Raw genomic sequence first — 20,950 nt, 5'->3', positions numbered from 1 at the left:
CTAGAAAATACAATATCTATTTTACAACAATATTGTAAAGATTAAAATTAGATTATGCACATAAAGAGCTGATCATAAAGCTTAATGATGGTGTCCCCAACCAAATCCATGCTGAAACCAAGTCCCCAATGCAGCAGTAATAAGAAGTGTGGTATTTGGAAGGTAAGTCACAAGGGCTCCAGCCTCCTGAATGCTATTAGCACCATATGGTAAGGTTCAAAGTTGAAGGGAGCCCTTTCCTACCCTTCCATCCCTTCTGTCATGTGAGGACTCAGTGTTTTTCCCTACTCCAGAGGATAGAGCAACAAAGCTCCATCTTAGAAACAAAAAACAGCCCTCCCCAGAAACCAGTCCTGCTGGTAACTTGAATTTGGACTTTCCAGCCTCAAGAACTGTTAGGAATAAATTTCTGACCAGGCATGGTGGTGCATGCCTGTAATCCTAGCCACTCGGGAAACTGAAGCAAGAGGATCACAAGTTCAAAACAAGCCTCAACAATTGAGCGAGCCTCTCAAAATAAAAAAAATAGAAAGGGCTGGGGATATGGCTCAGTGGTTAAGCACCCCTGGGTTTAATCCCTGGTACCAGTGAAGCGGGGGCAGGGAGGAAGAAAGGAAGAAAGGAGTTGGGGGGGAGATGGGGGGGAGAGAGAGAGAGAGGGAGAGAGAAAGGAAGAAGTTTCTGTTGTGTAGAAATAACTCCATCTCCAGTATTTTTTTAATCAAGGTACTCATTAATAACTAGTTCCCTTTCATTCATTCTTCTCCTAAACTCCAAATTTGTCTTATCTAGCAGATACCCATGCACACATTCAAAATGTATAGATGCAAGAAAATCCATGCCACCCTTCTCAGTCTTTCTGATTTTGACCTTCCCACTAAGAGTTTCCCACATTAAAGAAAGAGATACTTCACCAGGAAACAGTATTTATACCTTTAAATCACATATGTTAACTGGTGTTTGTGTTACAAGGGTACCTTCTCAAATACATCTGGAGAGGAAAACAAGGAGAAGAAAGGCAGTAAGATATTTGGTAATGTAGAAGACATCACTTTAAAACACCAGATGGCAGCACCAGATGCTAGAGATGTGTCTGAGGAGCTTTTAGTTCAAACCTGGTCATAGAGGATGCCAAGAGGAGCTTAAAACTACATTCAGAGAGACAATTGTTTGTAGAAAAGTTAGTGTTCCTTTGAAAAACATGCCTATTTAGCAATAAAGGGCAGGATTTGTTTTAAGGACAATGTTTCATGTGTTACCAGCAAATCCCAAGAAAATTACCCCTAGCATTACCTAACTAATACATAGTTAACTAGGAAAAGGCCGTTGTTTATTTTACTCTGTCAATTTGTGTTCTCATTATTCTGAAAGGTTCTAAAGCTAAAGAATAGATTACCAACAGCTTCTGACATTCCATTTCATGGAACTTATGAACAAGGACTAACCAGTTTCTAAAGCAATAAAACAAAAAAGAAAGAAAATTGGATTTAAAATAAAGGGTCCATTTATTCATTCATCATAAAATAAGAAGTAATAATGACTTCTATTATTATATTCCTCAGTATAGCTTAGGAAATCATTTACTAAATAAACATCAAATCTCATTAAATAGATAAAACATTAAAATTTAAAATAATAATTTATGATTTTCTATATTATATGTCAAAATTTCATTTGACATTAATATCACATTTTAAATCTTGCTAAACTGGATACTGTTCATCCAGAGTTTTCCTCTTTCAGAGGAAAGAAAAGTAGCTCAATGCTTTACCAAATAGTGGGGAGAGCAACAGTCCCAGAACAGCCACACCCTTTAAATACAAATTCACACCAGGTTCTATTCCTCTTAAATGCTGTTAGTTTCCTTCACAACCTTGCTGTGAGATTAGAAGAGTAAACTTGGCCTATATTTCAGATGATAAGCAGTGGGACAAATTCAAACTAATATGTGGTTTTAGGGCAAAGAAAATGCCTTCTGAGATCTTGGAGGTGAGCTTGTTTTATCAGCATTTATTTGTGTTCAGATTTGACCAAAGGATAATGGGAGCATCTGTGTCAAAGGGAATGGAGCCAAACTGTGTTGCAGGAATATTCTACACAAAGGGCAATGCACTGTGCCAGCAAAACAGTCATTGTCACCCAACTGAAGTAAATTGTTTCCAAGTAGTAAAATCATAATTCAGAAAAAAAAAGCCATTTCCCTCACCTGAGTTCAATTCAGGTTGAGGGAACCTTGAGAATATTAGGTAAGACAGGTGATTCTAATCTGAAGTCTGATCAAGGGTTCTAGAGGACAATTGCTCCAATTGACAAGAGAAGAAATGAAGTAGACATTGAATTGTACAAAGGAATGCCTGAGCATTCAGCCAAAAGTTATCTGTCATGGGGAGATGCAATTTTGAAATCTAATAATGTTATAGGGTAATGCTTTTTATGGAAAACAAGAGATTCACAGCACTATGTAGATTTTTGAATGGTACAAAGAAAGAAAAACTTCCACCGGGTTAAATTGCAATGGAAAAAGAATGCTACACTATGAAGGAAAGGTTTTGTGCTGAAAGCACTGTGGAATGACAAGCATCTTCTCCAGGGAGCTCAATGCTTAAACTATCTATGCTTTTCTGAAGCCTAGGAATATCTTCCTTTTTTTTATTATTTGAAATGGAACTCAGGGGTGCTCAACATTGAGCTACAACTCCACCCCTTTCAATTTTTTTTTTTTTTTTGAGATAAGATCTTGCTAAACTGCCCAGGCTGGCCTCGTACTTGCTTCAGCTTTCCAAGTTGTTGGGGTTACTATTATGTACCTGGCTAAATTTCTTCCATTTTAATTAACCCAAGCTTGTTTCAATTCTGGCAACTAAGGGGACCCTAAGTTGGATGAAATTTCTATGCCCTCCACCGATGCCTGTATGAATCCCTAACAGGCCAGCACACATTTGACAGTGGTGGGTGCTAGTTTCCCAATGATACATGGGTTTCAGCCTGAGAGCAGGGTTGGGTACATGTTGATATGGCAATGTCCTCTATATGGCCTTACTCAACTTACCGAAATGTACAAGTCACCAAAGGGCTATCACTGTCCTCTTTCTGACATTCTCCCCTCCAGACGACTGGGTGAGTCAGGAAGGTGTGTTTTTGTGACACTGTGGGCCCAGCCAGCCTCTTTTAGGAGTATGACTGAGAGAGTACATGTTGTGCTCAGCCTGTTGGCTCCGGTCTTAGAGCATAAAGTATGTGTTACAACAACAAGCACAAGAGTCCTAACCACACTCCTCCCTATCTCTAGATCTGTAATGAGAACATTTGAGGTAAATGCATACAATCAAGAAACAGGGCTGCAAGTTAGAATGCTAAGGGAGTTTCTGATTTGCAGCCATGAGATGCAGATTCTTTTTCTCTGATTCCAGACCCCACACATTTTGGAAGAAAAGCAACAGCCAGAAGATGGGGAAAACAGATCATGTTTATGAGACCAACTTGAAATCCATACCACATTTAAAAAGCTTGGGGTTTCATTATACAAAGAAGCTAGACAGTACCAGCCCCTACCCCAATGTTCATTGGAAAACTTAACCCAGCTCATTAGTCTGATTCCACCTTTAGAATCATTATCTTGGAATCTCCTAAACCAGTAATTCCATAATCATTTCATTTTAAACATGGAATTTAAGAACAAGGACTAGAAAGTCCCCAAAGTAATAATTTAAAGAAAGTTGGATTTTAAATAAAGGGTCATCTTCATTTGTTTGGCTTAATCTTTTACAACAGCTTGAGTAATTTGTGTTGCCCCAAAGGTCAATTTATAGACTTATTTGCTGCCTGAAGACTGTAGGAACTGCTGTTGCAGAGGCTGTGGTTTGGAGAATTTCAGAATACTGGGCATTCAAGAAACAAGCCACGGAAAAAAATCCTTGCCATCTCGTATTATAATTTGATATTGTGTAAGGTGTGACACAGACAGTGCATCCATTCCCTGGTTTAATGACAGGACAAACAGCATGGACCTTATCCTATCTTATAGTAGCCACTTTGATTGACATCCCTACCCAATCCTGGTTGATGGTGAGACCCCAGGTAAAAGTCCAAGAATTCTTCACCATACAAGTTGGGGACACCTGGAGGTACATATTTAGTGACTAAAGTCAGGGGTCAGGACCCTGTGATCAGTCCACACACAGAATATAGAGCAACAGTGGGATTAAGCACCTCCTAGAACCATAAACATATATCTAGTTGCTTCAATGTCTATGCTGGGGTTAAACCCCCATTTATTATAGTTGTGTAAGTGTTATAAGAATGTTGTATTTGCAGGGCATGTGTATTTCTGCAAGTGCTTCAGTGTTTAATTATTGCTAAAGTCATTTGAGGTTTTTGACATAGATTCTATTTTAGTAAGATAAACTCAGCATAACCCAACATTGCCAAAAATGAATTCCTAAGGTAGATGACTAAAATAAACCAGCAATAAATATTGGCTGTTGGAATGGGAATTATATCTCTGTAATGTAGACACAGCATTAATGACTCATTTTCAAATAACACTCTCTCCCAGGGATAATTGGTATGAGGGATCAGGGAAGAAAGAAGTCCATCTCTTTTAGGCAGCAGAATTGAAGAGGAATATGAACCCACCAGGCAAGGGTGTTCTTAGGTCTACTTTGTCAAGAGAGATATTGCCCCCAGAGTCCACAGGGGATCAACTTGGACAGGCTGCATTGAGGCAGAAATAAGACATTGAAATAAACCATCCTAGGGGCTGAGATGACTGATTTAGGGAACAGTTTTTTCTTATTCCCTTAGAAGCTGAATGTATCCCCAGATACACCTAATGCATCTTACATGGCATGAATTACCTTATCAGTCACACTGGGTGCTGCCATGTTCTTTTGATGCTTGGAATTAGTGGATGCATTTAGGCCATCTTTACTTCCTAAGGTCAAATTCTGAACTTGTGATCCATTGGATTGAGCTTTGCAACTCTTCTGGTGCACCAGAAGGCGATCTGGGGCAAAAGTCCGTTTACAGTTTGGGCAGGGAACAAGTTGAGCTTGACTTGACTCCTCTTGGCTGGGCCATCCAGTTGGAAGGGGCTGAGGCTTCTGTGGGAGTGGCAGGCGGAGCTCCTTAGGAAGCCTGTCGTTTTCTGCTTTCCACTTTTCCAGGCATTTGGGCTCATGAATAGGAAGAGAGAGTGTGCCAAATTCCCTACCACAAATATAGCAGATGAGAGTCCTTGGTCGGGCTGGGATACCACTAGAAGCTTTCTTGGGGCTGGGAAGATCATCAGAATTGTTGGGGTTTGGTACTCTGGGACCTTCACCCTTTGGCTTGCAGCTTCTCTGGTGAACAAGGAGACGATCTGGCAGGAAGGTGCGGCCACAAAACTCACAGGGCAGCAACTGAGCCTGGGCACTCTGAAATGCTGCCTCATTTTCTGCTGTAAGACTGTAGGACCCACTGCCACCGAGAGGCTGAGGTTTGGAGGGTTCTGGCCTCCTCAGGTGCTTGGGCAACTTGCTGTTTTCAATACGCCACTTCTCCAAGCACTGGGGTTCATGAATGGCTAGTGATTGGGACCCAAATTCTCGGCCACAAATGTAGCAGACCCGGAATCCAGGCCTGCGGGATGGGATCACAGGGAGGCTCAGCTGGTTTTCCGACATTGTGCTCCTAATTGGCCGTTTTGATAGTATCACTGTTCCAGGTCTACTCTTCTGAGCATTTGTCTTTATTTTTTCCCTAGGATTGACACACTCTGCTTCTGGCAAAAGGCTAAAATGGGTGTCACTCAATAGGATGCTTTGGTTGATGAGGAAGGTAGGTTCCTTTGAGTGGTGGAAAGTTTGTTGCAATTCGTTGGAAATCCTTTCCTTCTTTTCTCTTTCCATTAACAAAGAAGGTTTTCTCTAGAGCTTGCTCTGATTTGAGGCCAGATTCACTCTGGGCTTTTGCTTAGAGTGAAGACTTAGAATGAGGTTGGCTGTCCTGGGTTTCCATATTGTTGACAGTACCTTAGGCCCAAAGACCATGACTCAGAGCTTCATTGCAGGGCCGCTGTCTGGAATGTTGGAAAGTCCCCATGAAACCTCAGATGTCTCCAAGATCTGTGGAGGTAGGGTGGGAACATAAATAAAGAAGTTATTACACACACACATACACACCCCTGAGATCATAAGTGATAAAGGGCAGTACTGTTTTTAATTGGACTTGTATCCTCTTTGGCTAGCACAGTAATCAGCACACATGATTTATTCAATAAACATTAAAATAAATATGAAAAAAATTTCTATTTATGAATTGCACTGTTACTATGTTGAAAGAAATGTTCTGCCCAAAGAAAGATTGACAAATGCTGTATACTGCAGATACAGATGGCACAAACTAAGAGGCCGAGTTCAGGGTGAGAAGACCACAGAAGAGAAAACTAAGAACTGTGAAAATTAGATTAATGAAATCAGCAGATCATGCAAAGTAACATACAAACTTCCTACCTCAGGAATTCTTAACTTTTTAGTGCTATGGATCCTTTGACATTTCTATGAAACCTATGGACTTCTTGTAAAAGCAAAAGAAAAAGAATTTTCATTATTGTAGATGAAACCAATGTTGTTGAAATTTGTCCAATATTTTTAGTTGTGATGTGCATTTTAATTGAGATACAATAGTATTGCAGACTTCTTGAATATCCATGGACCTGCAGTGAGGAATCCTGGGGGTATATCTGCTCATCTTCTATGCCCAGATGTTGTTTGGTGCTCTATCTTTATGCATCATTCTTTATTTTCTTGTTTTGTATATGTATGTCTTCCAAATGTTTTTTTTTTTTTTTTTGGTACCAGGATTGAACCCAGGGGTTTAACCTCTGAGCCATATCTCCAGCTCTTTTTATATTTTATTATAGATAGGATCTCGCTGAGTTGCTGAGGGCCTCACTAAAATGCTGAGTCTGGCTTTGAACTCACAATCCACCTGCCTCAGCCTCCTGAGCTACTGGAATTATAGGCATGTGCCACCATATCAGGTCCAAATACTTTTTATAAAAAACATAGCCATTGTTTTTTCCCTAATGAACCAGAAGAAAGAACCAATAAGATGAAGATAAGATCTCATTATGGGCAAAAGCCTAAATAGTTTTTTATCTTGGGGAAGTCATAAGTAAATTTTACCATGAGTTGTCAATCTAGCCCAAAAAAGAAAATTTTCAGAAGTCTTAAAACTTGTTCATTTTCTGTGTGACCCAGATCAGGGTTAGAGACTCAAAAGCATGCATTCAGATCTTGGTGAGAGAAGCACCTGATCTGAGGCTAGACCCCATGTACCACAGCAAACACAAAAGTTCAGGCAGAGCAAGTACCCAGCAATAGTAATATGGAAACACAGGGTATCAGGTTTAAAAGGAACAAAATAGAGCTGTGAGATCTGAGCCCAGCTCCTATATTTTGATGCCAAGAAAAGTCTGAATCTTTGCAGTTCAGAGTATCAAATCAGGTCTGGCACAGAGAAGGAAGTTGTTCTTCATTTTGACAGATCCTAAGACAGTGATATTAACACATGTGGCAAAAGAATGTGTTGGCCCCAAACACAGTGGCCAGCATAGAAAATGAAACTCAGAGAGAACTACCACTTGAAGTATCAGTACCATCCAGAAGAGAAAGTAAGCCCAAAGAACATAAGGAATAGGGTAAAAAGATTTCACTGGGATTTTATCAGCATATTCATAAAGTAACCCCAAAACTACTTTTTTTCATTTGCTCTGATTTTTTGTTCACCAAGGACTTCATGATTTAGTTTCCCATTTTCTCTGATACCAGGAAGCAACAACGCCAAAAGTTCACAAAAAGACAGATTAAAAAAATCAGTGCAATCAAATTACCTCCTTTCTTCTAAACTATTTTCCCCTCCCTCCTTTCTCCCCCACCCCTCTCTCTCTCACACACACACACAGCTGTCAATTCTGTTCCCAGAAGATTAGAATACTGAAAAAACCCCATAACTCACCCCAACACTCCTACATTTCTTTTCTGATGAGGTAAGAGAGTAATATTTACGTGCCAGATGCCGCACTAATTTTTTTACATATACATAATTTCCGTTAATTCTCAAATCATGATGAGGCAGGTATTATTATTTCAACTTTTTTTTATAAACAAACTGTGACTCAGAAAAGACAAGTAACTCACCCAAGACAGTTTCTAAATGACAGAACTGGGAATCAATTCCAGTTCTCTTTGGCTCCAATATGTGGCTCTTTCCATTATTTATTCTGCCTAAATTCCACCAACAGAGCTTCTTCTCTTTAGTTTTGATCACTTTTTAAATGCACTATTCATATGCCTCAAGGGAGGGTGTAACTAAGCTCTTACTAGTCTTTATGTTCCCCTTTAGGAGAAGAAAGAGTCAAAAAGGAGGAGCAGGGAGAGGGCACAGATGGGAAAAGCAGAAGAGAGAGATTGGGGTTCTAGAAGACAGGATATTTCCTCAAGTAGAAGAGATCATTTTATTTTGCTATATGTGTGGTTTTTTAGATGATTTTTTTCTTACGTGAAGTGCAATACAGATGCTTTTCTTGATTTCACAAGCATCTGAAGAAAAAATGTACATAACCAGCCAGGGGTGGAGTTGGTAGGCGGGGGGTGGGGAGTGCAGTAGATCAGTGATGACTGTTCACTCTGTTTTGACAATGGACTCAGAGCCCAGTTTGCCCAAGGAGGCCGCGTGCTGTTCAGCTTGCAGCCACATCACCATTTGGATGAGAGATGGAGCTTTATGGTCCACAAGCATTTGTGCACACAAACAAGTTCTCTACCACAAACATGATGACACATCTTAAAATCCCATTTGAATCTTTATCTCATCTTTTCCTATCATTTCTCTCTTATCATGATTTTATAATGGTGTCAAAGTATAAAAGATGAGGTTGCTGGAAATGAGTAAATTTGGGGGACCTGAGGTATCTAATTCTGTCAGTGATTCTGCTAAGGCAGTATGCCATGGCACAGCATGGTCAGCTGCTCTACCCTATAAGTTAGTTCTAAAAGCAAAAGTTCTGGAAAATACTAAATACATATACTTAAATCACTTAAGAAATTGGCCTGTCACCCAGACACATCATAAAGCAATGTTGCTAGTTTATAAAGAGAACCACTTTGCAAAGCCAGCCAGCCAGCTTCACCCCAAGCATCTGTGGAGAAATGTTCACTCAGTTGGCCTGGATTCTTCATTTTGACCATATTTGCACATTGGCCATCTAAAGAATGTCTTGGAAGGCTCACGTTTTATCAATATGATGCCATTTTTCCATTCCCTTTGGGGTTTATGGGAGGGGGGAGAGACAAATTCACAAAGTTAAGTGTAATAACCATGGAAATCCAAGATCTATCTTGGCATTAGAGGCGTTTCTCTAAAAGAGGGGAAAGAATACAACCAAAAGTGATTAAGTCTTTTAAAAAATAATTTAGTCCTTTAAAATAAAACAAATATAATTGGTATATAACATGACTCCTCTTGGTTATTATTGAATATTAATACTTTAAATGGTTGCACATATAAATAAGAAAGAGTTGAGGCTGAAGCTGACGCTGAATGAAATTCTAAAGTAAAGGGGTTTTGTTTTTAATACCTTTCATCCACCCCACTCATCAGCTGCCACTTTTCCCAGCCTACTATCCTCATATTTCTCTCCAGTCTTTCTTACCTATGGGTCTTGCTTTCAAAAAGGAGCTGATAGACCCATTTATGACTGATGAGGCAATAGCCCTCCTAGAGTCTGGCAGAAATAGCTAGTTTCTTACCAGCAGCTATTTTTCCCAGGTCTCTTAAATTAACACAGCTCTTTTAGCTGGGACATGTTACCGAGCTAAAAATCTATGAGTTTCTTTGCAGCTAGTAGAAGTATTGGTGGGACTTGTAAGAGTGGAGGCACAATCTAATCCTCTTCCTTCCCTTTACACTGATGCTTAGAACATAGATGTGATGGCTAGACCTCTTAACAGACATCTTGGACCAGACTACCTCTACAGAACTGCTGACAGGACACAGCACAGACCTGAGCAAACTTAGGTCAGATTGTCACAGGGGTGGGAGTGGGGGTTAGAAGGGGAGTCCTAGAAGTCCCCTCTAAAGAGGAAAAGGGGACCTCAACTCAGCCCAGGCAGGTTTCTTTACTTTCTTTTACCGCAGTAAAGAATTCCAGGGCACATCAGATAGTAAAGCAACAGGGAAAAGAACACAGCAGGACAGGCTGGAACTCAAAGGAAGATGGCGCCCAGGTGCTCCAGGCGTGCACTTTGGGGATATCCAGTCTTCCTTTAAAGGCAACTGTGAGGGTGGGAATGGGAAAGCATGTGGCAACAATATTACCTTGGTAATGGTGGTTTCCTCTTCCTTCAGGAACCTCAGGTTGACATTCTCTCCCCATCTATAAGATGTTTGAAATGTGCCTAGACTATCAGTTCCTCTCTCTTTCTCAGATACTGAGAATTGAACCGAGGGATGCTTAACCACTAAGCCACATCCCCAGCCCTTTTTATATATTATTTAAAGACAGGGTCTTGCTGAGTTGCTTAGGGCCTTGCTAAATTTCTGAGGCTGGCTTTGAACTCAGGATCCTCCTGCATCAGCCTCTGGAGCCACTGGGATTACAGGTGTACACCACCGTACCTGGATACCAGTTTCTTAAAATGCATTTCCCTTTGCTTTATCTAACCCGAAAATACATTGTGTTTGCTAACACCATATTTAAGCTTTAATCAAAGTGAAGCAGTTTTTATGAATGAGTGAATTTATAGTAACTATAAGATTTGTAGATTTCTCAGAAATTTGAGAGTGACAGACCTGGAGCAAAAAACAGACCCAGGGAGTAAATCCAATTGTGGGGATTCTAGATTTACAGCTATCGTCTCTTTATCCTTCCTTTTTTTCTCCTTCCAGCCCGTCTTTATTTCCTCTATCTTACCTTGGTATGAGTTGCAGCATACCTTTCTTGGACTTTACTCACATAAGAGAAATGTTTATTTCCACTTTTTAGGGGTTTCTGATTCACATGAAATTTATTAGAGATTGAAATTAATATTTATTTCAACAGTAGTTTTTGACTTTGCACAAAATGAGTTATAACAGTGATGTTTCAAATTTTAAGGTTTTCCTTTTTCATATTGTGGTACTAGGTATTATACCTAGAGGTGTTCTACAACTGAACTACCTCTCCAGCTCTTTCTCACTTTCTATGTTTTATTTTGAGGCAGGGTCTCACTAACTTGTGATTCTCCTCCATCAGCCTTGGGATTACAGGTGTGCACCACCACACCCAGCCAAAATCTTCCCTTTTTAATATAATTATTTTTTAAGGGTGTAATGTTTGGGGGCAAAACTGACTTATTAAAACATACATAATTTCTTTAAAATCAGAACCAAAAGACTCAAAACTATAAATATTGTGCCAATGGAGCTTAACAAATTGATTTACAACATCTCCCTTCCTAGAGATGTTTTTTCTCTTTCTTTCTTTCTTTCTGGGGGCAGGGGGAGACATTTTTCCACATGAAAATAAAAACTGTTTTTTTCTATGAGCTTTTTAGAGAATCAGGAAGAACTATTGTGTCAGTTATTAACTTCCTGTGCTGATACTCCCAGCCCTCTCTCCTACCTTCAGCTGGCACTGAGATTCTGTACAGCTCACTTCTGCTTTGCCAGCTGGCTCCAGGGTATGCTCTGCCAATAGCATTACAAAGAAGAATGCAATGCTGTAGGAGGAAAAGGGGACTGACTCTCCTTTGAAGACTTCCTGGCTGCTTGTGGCTGCTGTGCGCATCACCCCAGCTGCACGTCTTAAACCCGCAGCAGCAGTTCTTTCCTGTAGTAACAGCTGAATCCAGTTTGCAGTTTTTTTCAACTCTTGTAAAACTGACTCACTGACCTTCCCCCACCAGTTGCCATCACCAGCCCGTCTGTGATTCACCTTGAAGAAATGATTTTCAGTCCATTGGGCACCTTTTCTGAGTTTTAATAATCTAAGCCTCTTTCCTTGTATCCTTCAGCCTTAGGAATGGCAACTATCACCTCCCTTGCAGTTATTTATTTTTTGCTACTTAGGTTACAACCTCATTCCTAGTTAACAGCACTTTATATTAAATTCTGCTTAAATAACAGGTATCGTTTCTGTCTCCTGACTGACATACCCACATTCAGAATATAAGTGATAAAAATTTGTGCTACTCAAGCTGCATGTTGCTTTGGTATTGCAATGACGTGCACACACACACACACACAACAATTCTTTCACAACATTGGAGTTAGTTGGCTTTTTGTCACTGTGACCAAAATACCTGACAAGAACAACTTAGAGGAGGAAAATTTTATTTTGGCTCACAGTTTCAGAGGTTCAGTTCATGGCTGGCCAGTTCCATCACTCTGGGCCTGAGGTGAAGCAGAACATTATGGCTAAAGATTGTGGCCTGCTCTGCTCCACCCTGCCCAAAGCATCTGGGGAGCAGAGAGAGAGAAAGGGGCTGCTGGAAGATGAACCCTCTGGGACAGGTTCCCCAGTGACCCACCTCCTCTAGCCATACCCCATCTGATTCTAGTTGCCACCCAGTTAGTCCATTCAAACTAAGATGGACAGATTAGATCATGGCTCTCATAAACTAATTATTTTACCTCCTTTGTTAACACAGGAGCTTTTGGGGGATACCACATATCTAAACCATGTCAGCATTTTAGAAAATAAGATGCTTGCTTTAATGTTTGAAACTCATTTCAGTCCACAGAAATATATCTTTGTAATTTTTATACCATCACCATGGTTTAAGAGCCAGAAAATGATGCTCTTCCACTTGCCAATAACTGACCTAAATTATAAGGGGACATTTTGCCATTTAAGTAGAGTTATATTTTCCTCAATTTTAAATGACATTCTGCTGATTACCCAACCACAGGCCATTGCTGCCACAGGGGGAGTCAAAGTAAAGTGATCCTACTCAGACCAAAGGTAACCAGAGGTGAAGGGAACTGGCCCAGTTTTCTGGCTGATTCTCCACACTTCTTTCTGGGCAGTACCAGGGGCCACTGGCCCCTGAAGTCCTCAGTAAATATGATATATGAGTAGATCAAAGGCCGTATGGGAACAAGGAACAACAAGGAACAATATGTTTAAGGCTAAAAACTAGAAAAACTTTCAAAAAAGTCATTTAGCCTAAGTCATGGCATAAAGGAATATTGGCATTTCCGGATTGATTTTGAATAGCTAGTAAAATTTTCTTTCTCTTGGTCTCCCCTTCACTGTTAAACCAAGAAAAGTTCTTTCACTTTCATTCAACCTAATTGTTAGGTATGGACATAATAGTCTATGGTGTTATAAAATCTATAGAAGTAAAAATGTGGGAGACAGGCCCTCTTTATACTTCTAACTAGAGCCTTCTGCAAGGTCATCTTATGTTGTTAAGGCTTATAATATCACCCTATGAAAGGTATTGTTAGATCAAGTCTATACTTTTCACTCTATATTGAGTATCCAAATCACAGATTACCCAAAACTCACAAATGCCACACAGGTATGACCTTGTAATTGCAATACTGACATCTGGAGTGGTGGAGAATTGGTTATGGAAACCAACAGTATAATCACATTAGAGGCCTATAATGCATTCAAAAGGCAGCCAGGGCTGGGGCTATGGCTCAGTGGTCAAGTGCCTGCCTAGCACGTGTGGGGCACTGGGTTCTATCCTCAGCATCCCATAAAAAATAAATAAATAAAATAAAGGAATTGTGTCCATACACAACCAATACATATGTATATTTAAAAAGGTAGGAAAATAGAAAAAGGTGGGGTGAAGGAAATCAGATTATTGACTAACAATGAGTAAAGTAACAAATGAGTAATTTCACATACCATAATTTTCTCACATTTAGGGTAATTCTATCCCAGGTGTTGGATCATAGGCCAAATATGGCCTATAAATATATTCTTTTTAGTCTGGAAAGAGTTAAAAATGTTTGAATTAGTTGCTATTATTTTAAAATTGAGAGATGTTCACATAAAATACAGATTTTTGTTTGTTTCTCTTGAAAAAGCAGAAGATCTAGCTATACAGAAACTACATCCCATGTGATCACATCCAACTTAAGCCAAAGCTGAATAAAAGTTGTGCCTATAATTCATCCAGCCAGTCTTCACTTTTCCAAAGTTTCTCACCAGCCAGCTGAGTTAGTTTATATTTTATGTCCAATATTTCCCACTAGCCTGATTCTTTAATTTATAGTTCATGCTTCATTCTCTGAGGCATTTGAGATTTTGACCCTTGCTTGAAACTGCCTCTTTCCCACATTTTTCTTCTTAATTAAATATTTGAGAATCACTTCAAGGAACTGAAAATCTGAGCCCTTCAGAAATTGGGAATCCACTTGAAGATATCCTATCTTTTCTGGAAGATGTTATTACTAAAGCCACAATATATTTATTAGTAAAAATTTAGAAGGGAATCTTCCCAATGAAGGTAGGTTAAGGCTGAAATGCATGGTTCAAAAAGGGAGAAAAAAGTCCAAAAGAAAATAAAGCATCAGTGCCCTAAAGAAGGACTGTTCCTAAGTTATGGGGAGTTATGAGACAACACACATTTATATATCAAAGAGCCAGCGTTTGGAACATCCATAAGCAAGACAATAGGGAAATAAAGACAAAAGTAAAACAATAGCAGACAAAAAATGTATTTCATGGATCATCTGCATGTTCTGAAGGCACTCCTGTAATTATTCAATTCTCATATGATATAATAAGAGCTACTCTTCTATTTAAGCCAATAGGCCTTGAGTTACCATTCAATGATGCTCCAGATGAGAAATGTTAGGTGTTTTCTCTTATTGGCTTAAAGAAAGAACCAGCCAATTAAAATAATCATAAACAAGCTATTAATATAAAGTATAGTTGGATTTTCAAAATTTGGTCTGGAATTATGCTTCCTTGTGGGGATTACAAAATTGGGTGCACTTTTCTTTCTGCCAAGTTAGCATTCAAGAAATACTTAAAAATTAGTTTGAACCAAATATGTGTAAGAACAGCACAGCGATTTCTTCTCAACATAGAATGAGATCTCCTAAATCTATCCAGAGTGTAAGATAATGTATTTTGATTTAAAAAAAAAAAATTGAAAATTAGGTACTCATGTTTTAGAATTCAAAATAAAAAAGAATTTAAAATAGATGGATGTGTTTACTAGCCCCATTATGTGATATGCGTGCACAGTGTTTCTACTCTCTTGATTTACTGTCATTCAGAGCAACACTTTTGGCACTGACTTCCAAGCCACAGGGAACTAGCATCTGAAGTGCAGTCACTGGACTAGTGTACCCAGGTGGAAACAAACACAATGAAGAATAGAGCAGCCCTTGGAGGCTGCTTGGCCAGGATAGATTGGCATGGGAGAGATGGACCTGACTGTATCCTGAAGAAACCTTTTTAACTACATCCCCACTTTACCCTGCAACAGTCTCAAGGTTGTACCTTAGCTCCATCCACCTCTAGGAGGTCAGTACCTCCTGGAGCCTGGCTGAGTCTTAAATTGATCATTATTATCATTAATTATAGACATCAACACTCTCTGTTAATAATGATCTCTTCACCCAAAGCTAATCTGAGGAAAGCCTGGACAGGAAGTCACAGAGCAGGGCCCAGAAGGCAGGCTGGACTTCTGCTGTGTGTGTGAGTGAAAGCACCTCTGTGTTCATATGCTCATCGTGATTCCCCTGATGGTGACTCCTGGGACCTGGTAGTTGGGTCCACTTTGTGACTCATGTTTCTTCTGCTGTTGATATACGCCCACAAACTGAATGCTGTCTCTCAACATGGGCCTTTTGTGGCTATTCTCCCAACATCTCCTATCTTCCTGTGTAAATAAGTCATCAAAAAATCTATTGTCATTCCATTTGACATCACTGAATCTTGTAAACAAGGCACTCCTTCACAGGCCATATGGTTAGAGCTCATTGCTGACTCAGAATCCACTACATCTTTCCTGTCTCAGGAAGGCTTACACAAGATATCCCCTGATGAAGAAAACCACTAGAATGAATCTTCTAGTATCTACGGGGAAGTTGTTCATTCTCAGTATCCTAGGAGCCCAGGCAAAATATGAAATGTGGTGACAACTCTTTATTTGAAAACTTCCATAGTTTATGGCTTCAATATTATGTGGTTTAAATTTTACTGAAAGCCTCCCTTCACTGCATGTCCAATTACTATCAAATAACAAGGAAGTCAGTGAGAGTATCAATTGACTTGTTCTGTTTTTCTATAGTTAAAACAAAAAGATCTGCATGCATAGTTTAAGTCATACATAAAATTAGAAAGATTAGCATATTCAATTGGTCAAAGTAAATTACAGATCAACTTTGGATGCTGATGTCTCCCATCTTTCTTGTGTTTTCAACAGGACCTTTTTCTACCTTCTGTGTTCTATGTCACATTTTTAATGTTTCCACTTGTCTATTTGTATGACTAGAACAACCCAACATAATAAGAACCGACGCCATCAAGAAAAGAATAAAGATTAAAGCCTCCCATGGTTGACCCTACTGCTGATTTGCTCTGGATTTTCCATTTGGCTGGAGGGATAAAGGCAAGGCTAACCAATTTACTGTTTTAAGTATGTGGTTTGTATATTCACTCTGCTATATGCTGGAGAAAGCAGAATATTATATATTTGAGGCAATTAGCCTACTCTGATCACAAGAGACCTCAAATGTGAAGAGCCTTTCCCCAAGTTCCTGAAAAAAAGAAGCAACAGCAGAAGAAATATGAAGCATGAAGAGGACCCAACTAGCTGGTGCTGACTTTAAAGATATAGGAAGGGGGCTACCATCCAAGTAATGTGGTTTTCTCTAGAATCTAAGAAAGCCAGAAAATAGATTCTCCCTGAGGGCTTTTGAAAGGAGCTCCGCCTTGCTGACACCTCAATTCTTGCCCAATGACAGCCATGTTGATTCATGGAATTGTTAGATAATGAATTTATGCTGTTTCAAGCCAATAATTTTATAGTGACTTGCTAAACTAGTAATAGAAAACTGAATTATCTCAAGAGAAAAAAATCAGTTGTGTGAATGCAGCCTTCTGCAAAAAGGTTGTTCAGCCAAGTTTATCTATACTGTGCCCAGAATAATAGCCAGGAGACAATAACCCCAGCCCAAATGCCGATAGAAAACATCACCATGGGGGTCTCCGTCTCTTGGCCCTTGCTGAGATGTACTAGTTGGTCCTCTTGAATAAATTACAACACAATTCACTTATTGTAACAAAAGCACAAGTACACAGCATTATACGGTAGGTTCCCATGTCACTCTCTAGTTATTGCAGAACCCTCTACCAGTGTGGCTGAGAAAATAATCCTTTCAGATTGTGCATTCTCTGCAGTGTGGCCAGTATGTCCTTCCTGGATGACATTTGAAGACTGTTCTTCTCTTTCCTCTTTGACTGTTTGTTTTGTATCTGCATATATATGTCAAAGAGAATCTTGACAGTTTTCTTCTGAAATTTGACTGACTTACACCCTTGTCTCTGACCAACTGACTGCATATATTTTTCAACTGTGTTCTCAGGATAACAACCAGCCTTCTCCAACAATTGGAGGTGGATGCTTAAACCTTTTAGGTGGAAAGAGTCACTCACTTTTGGTTTTGATCTAAGCTGAAAACACATGTCCACTTTGTAGAGTCATTTAACTATAAGGAATTTTGACATAAGACGATCTTCCAACTTGCTGTGCCATTTATAATCCCATTAAGTATTGTCCCAAAAATTCATAGGCATTTACTTATCCAGTGTATATATCCAAATATGAACACGTCAAAGATGAAATATGGAATATATTGTACAAAGAAGATAAGAACATTGAGATGTTGCCTGTGATGCTCATAAAGAAGTACATTTTATTTTAACACAAGGAAGAGATTATTTTGTTTATCAATGAATCTGATTTAGAATTTCTCCACAAGTGAAACGGAGTCTTTTGAGGGTAAATCATCGTCATTAACATGATGTAGCTGCCCTAAATGTGTTTTCCTATGTGTGTGCTTCCGCATGAAGAGAGACATAAAGTAATTCAGCCTCAGAGTTTGTTGCTTAAATCTTTGGTGGATGCCTGGTCTGTGTTTGTCATCATGTCCCCAGATCTCAGTTGTGCTGCTGTGGTTTGATGCTGAGCCAAGTCTCTCTCTCTGTCTATGCACTGATGGAATTGACTAGATCTATTTGCAGAAGTTTACACTTTCCTAGGGGCACTTTATCATGATTCATTCTATTACAACTTTAAAATGTATCTTGCACCCAGAGATTATTAATGTTAATTTTTAAAGTCTGTTTGTGACATAAATGCATTTCATTGCAATTTTTGAGATAATTGTAGATTCAAACAAAGTTGAAATAAATGATATAAAGATATTTTGTAAACTTGCCTAGTTCCCCCCAGTGGTAACATTCTGCAAAACTCTAGTGTAATATCTCAACCAGGATATTGACATTTGTATAATCCACAGATCGAAGTCAGAATACCAAGTTTTACATGTGTGTGTGTGTGTGTGTGTATTATGGTCTATCGAATTTTACTATTTGCATATTAACCACCACCTTAGTCAAAGTACTGAACAGTTCCAACACCACAAGGATCCCTTATGTTACCTTTTTATAACCATACCTATCTTCCTTCCTCTACCTCTCTTGAGTCACTTTCTCTCACTCCTGGACTCCACTAATCTGTTGTCCATTTCTAAAATTTCATCATTTCAAAATGTTGCATAAAGGGAAATTATATAGTACATATTTGGATTAGTGTTTTTTTCTTAGCATAATTCTCTGGAGATTCATCTAAATGAGAAGATGGGGATGGGTGTATATGAAGATGAGTGTGTAGACAGATATAAATTAATGAGTATGACTAGCTGGATTGTATCTATGTGTGTGTACAGAAAGACATAAATGTGTGGAGGGATATGTGGATGGGTGTGTATATTAATAGGCATGAGGGAATTGGAGTGGTGGTGTAGAGGTATAGAGGGATGGGTGTGAATTGTGGGTATGATATGTATTTGGCTGTGAGTGGATATGTATGTTGGTGGATGAGTGTGAATGTGCTGGTAGTGTTGGTGGTGTGGGTCAGTGGGTGTAGGTAAACTCCAGTGGACAGATATGTTTGTAAATGGATATAAATGAGTGTGTGTGTGATGAGTTGTGAAATGTGGGTGAATTGAGAGAGGAAAAAAATGGTGAATAATTTATTTAAGTAACCAGGAGGGCATATTGGAAATAAATAACAGAAAGTTATATAGCTGGTCTTGAGAATTTTGATTTTCCTCTGGGAAATGGGGAAACTATAGATTTTTCTTAAACCACATAGGATTGAAAAAAAAAATCATGGATTGTGAAATCTGGAGAATTTTAACGTTTATCATATAAGGACCAGGCAAACTAAGTACTCCATTTTCCTTAAATGGTTTATTGCAGAGTTTCCTTTAAATGCAAACTTTTATTAGGAAATAGATTGCTCTGATTTATAATAATACAACTGTACCTTACCTCTTAAAACTAATCATACTACACAAATCCAGACTTATTGGTTCCCTCTAATACTTGAGATCTGTTTAATATAGGTTCAAACAGTTAACTCCATGTTACATCTTATGTTACTAGTACCTGACATATGTCTAAGTATTTTTGTTAAAAATCTTGATCAAAGATTTTGAGTATAGCTCAGTGTAGAGTGATTGCCTAGCATGCTCAAGGTCCTGCTTTCAACCCCCAGTACTACAATAAAAAAAAAAATACAAAAATCTTGACAAATATCTCTGGAATGTTCTGCTATAATTTTGCTGCATTTGCACAGAGCTTAAATAAAAATGAAATGATTTCTTTTCAGCAGCATCTTCCATTTGAGTGCCAAAATAAATTTCTATTATTTTTATTCCTCTTTCTATGCAGATTTTAATTTTGACTAAGCTATCATATTTATGCAAAAAAATTGTCTAAATCAAGCAAATTGTGAAATGCACAGATCTAATTTGCTAACTAAAAGCTGAAAAAGTAGTTTACAACAAAGAATCAAGTAAGAACTTTGTTAGTCTCCACTATGAAGATCTTCTTGTTGTGGTTGCTATTCATTTGTTTATTTTGTTTTTTGGTTTACCCCTCATATAAACTCAGACCTAGGTTCAAACCTTAACTCCAAAATACCTATCAGATGTGGGATCTTGAGTGAGATATTTAAACTCTCTGGGCCTAGTGTCTTAATATGTCTAGTGGAATTTAACACTCACCTTAGGTCATTATTATGAAGATTAAAAGTAAGATAAAATACTCAGCAAATCAGTAGGTGTTAAGTCTGATATGATAATTATTATTATATGGTTTTTAAAACCTTTCTTCTTCCATGTATTTTCATTAAAAATGCAATAGGTCAAAAAATATAATTAGTAATTTATGATAGCTTTTCAAAATTATTCTCCCTTTTCTTAAAATGTTCTGAGGAATTCCATAGTTTTCAATCTCTAGATAACTCAACCATATTTTATTTAGATTTAACTAAAGGATATTTCAAGAGTAGCCCTGAAAGATGTACTAGATAGTTATGAAAAATATAATCATATTTTTAGACAGATCAAATCAATATGAAATAATTTAATCACTCTGCTTGCCATTCTCATTGTCCCTGCTAAGGACATTTGTACCACCTCTGGTGAGGTGACCCTAGGTGACCATGTTCCATAGCATGTTAATCAACTCCCCATCCCCAGTGGGAAATGATTGGAAAAGAGCTGGGTGCTGGACAAAAGGCTGGCTCACAGAGCAAGACCATGAACAGCCCTCTTTCTAAACCCCACCTAAAATGGGGAGCAGGGTGGGTCTCTAGTTCTGCTCATATTTCTGAAGTAATTCAAGCAAGAGACTTTACTGAAGACAGGGCTGAAAACC

At 38.7% G+C, this 20,950-nt stretch overlaps 1 protein-coding gene across 1 annotated transcript; it reads right to left on the bottom strand.

Annotated features, from left to right (window-relative positions):
• Positions 1–4,838: 4,838 nt before the first annotated feature.
• Znf474 (zinc finger protein 474) lies at positions 4,839–5,891 on the bottom strand. The gene has a single exon (XM_071611844.1). It carries the CDS (start codon positions 5,889–5,891, stop codon positions 4,839–4,841), a length of 1,053 nt encoding a protein of 350 aa, XP_071467945.1.
• Between the last annotated feature and the right edge of the window lie 15,059 nt (positions 5,892–20,950).

Source organism: Marmota flaviventris, chromosome 5 (assembly GCF_047511675.1).
Source record: "Marmota flaviventris isolate mMarFla1 chromosome 5, mMarFla1.hap1, whole genome shotgun sequence".
Lineage (NCBI taxonomy): Eukaryota > Metazoa > Chordata > Mammalia > Rodentia > Sciuridae > Marmota > Marmota flaviventris.
This window is presented reverse-complemented; position numbering and strand designations above follow the sequence as displayed.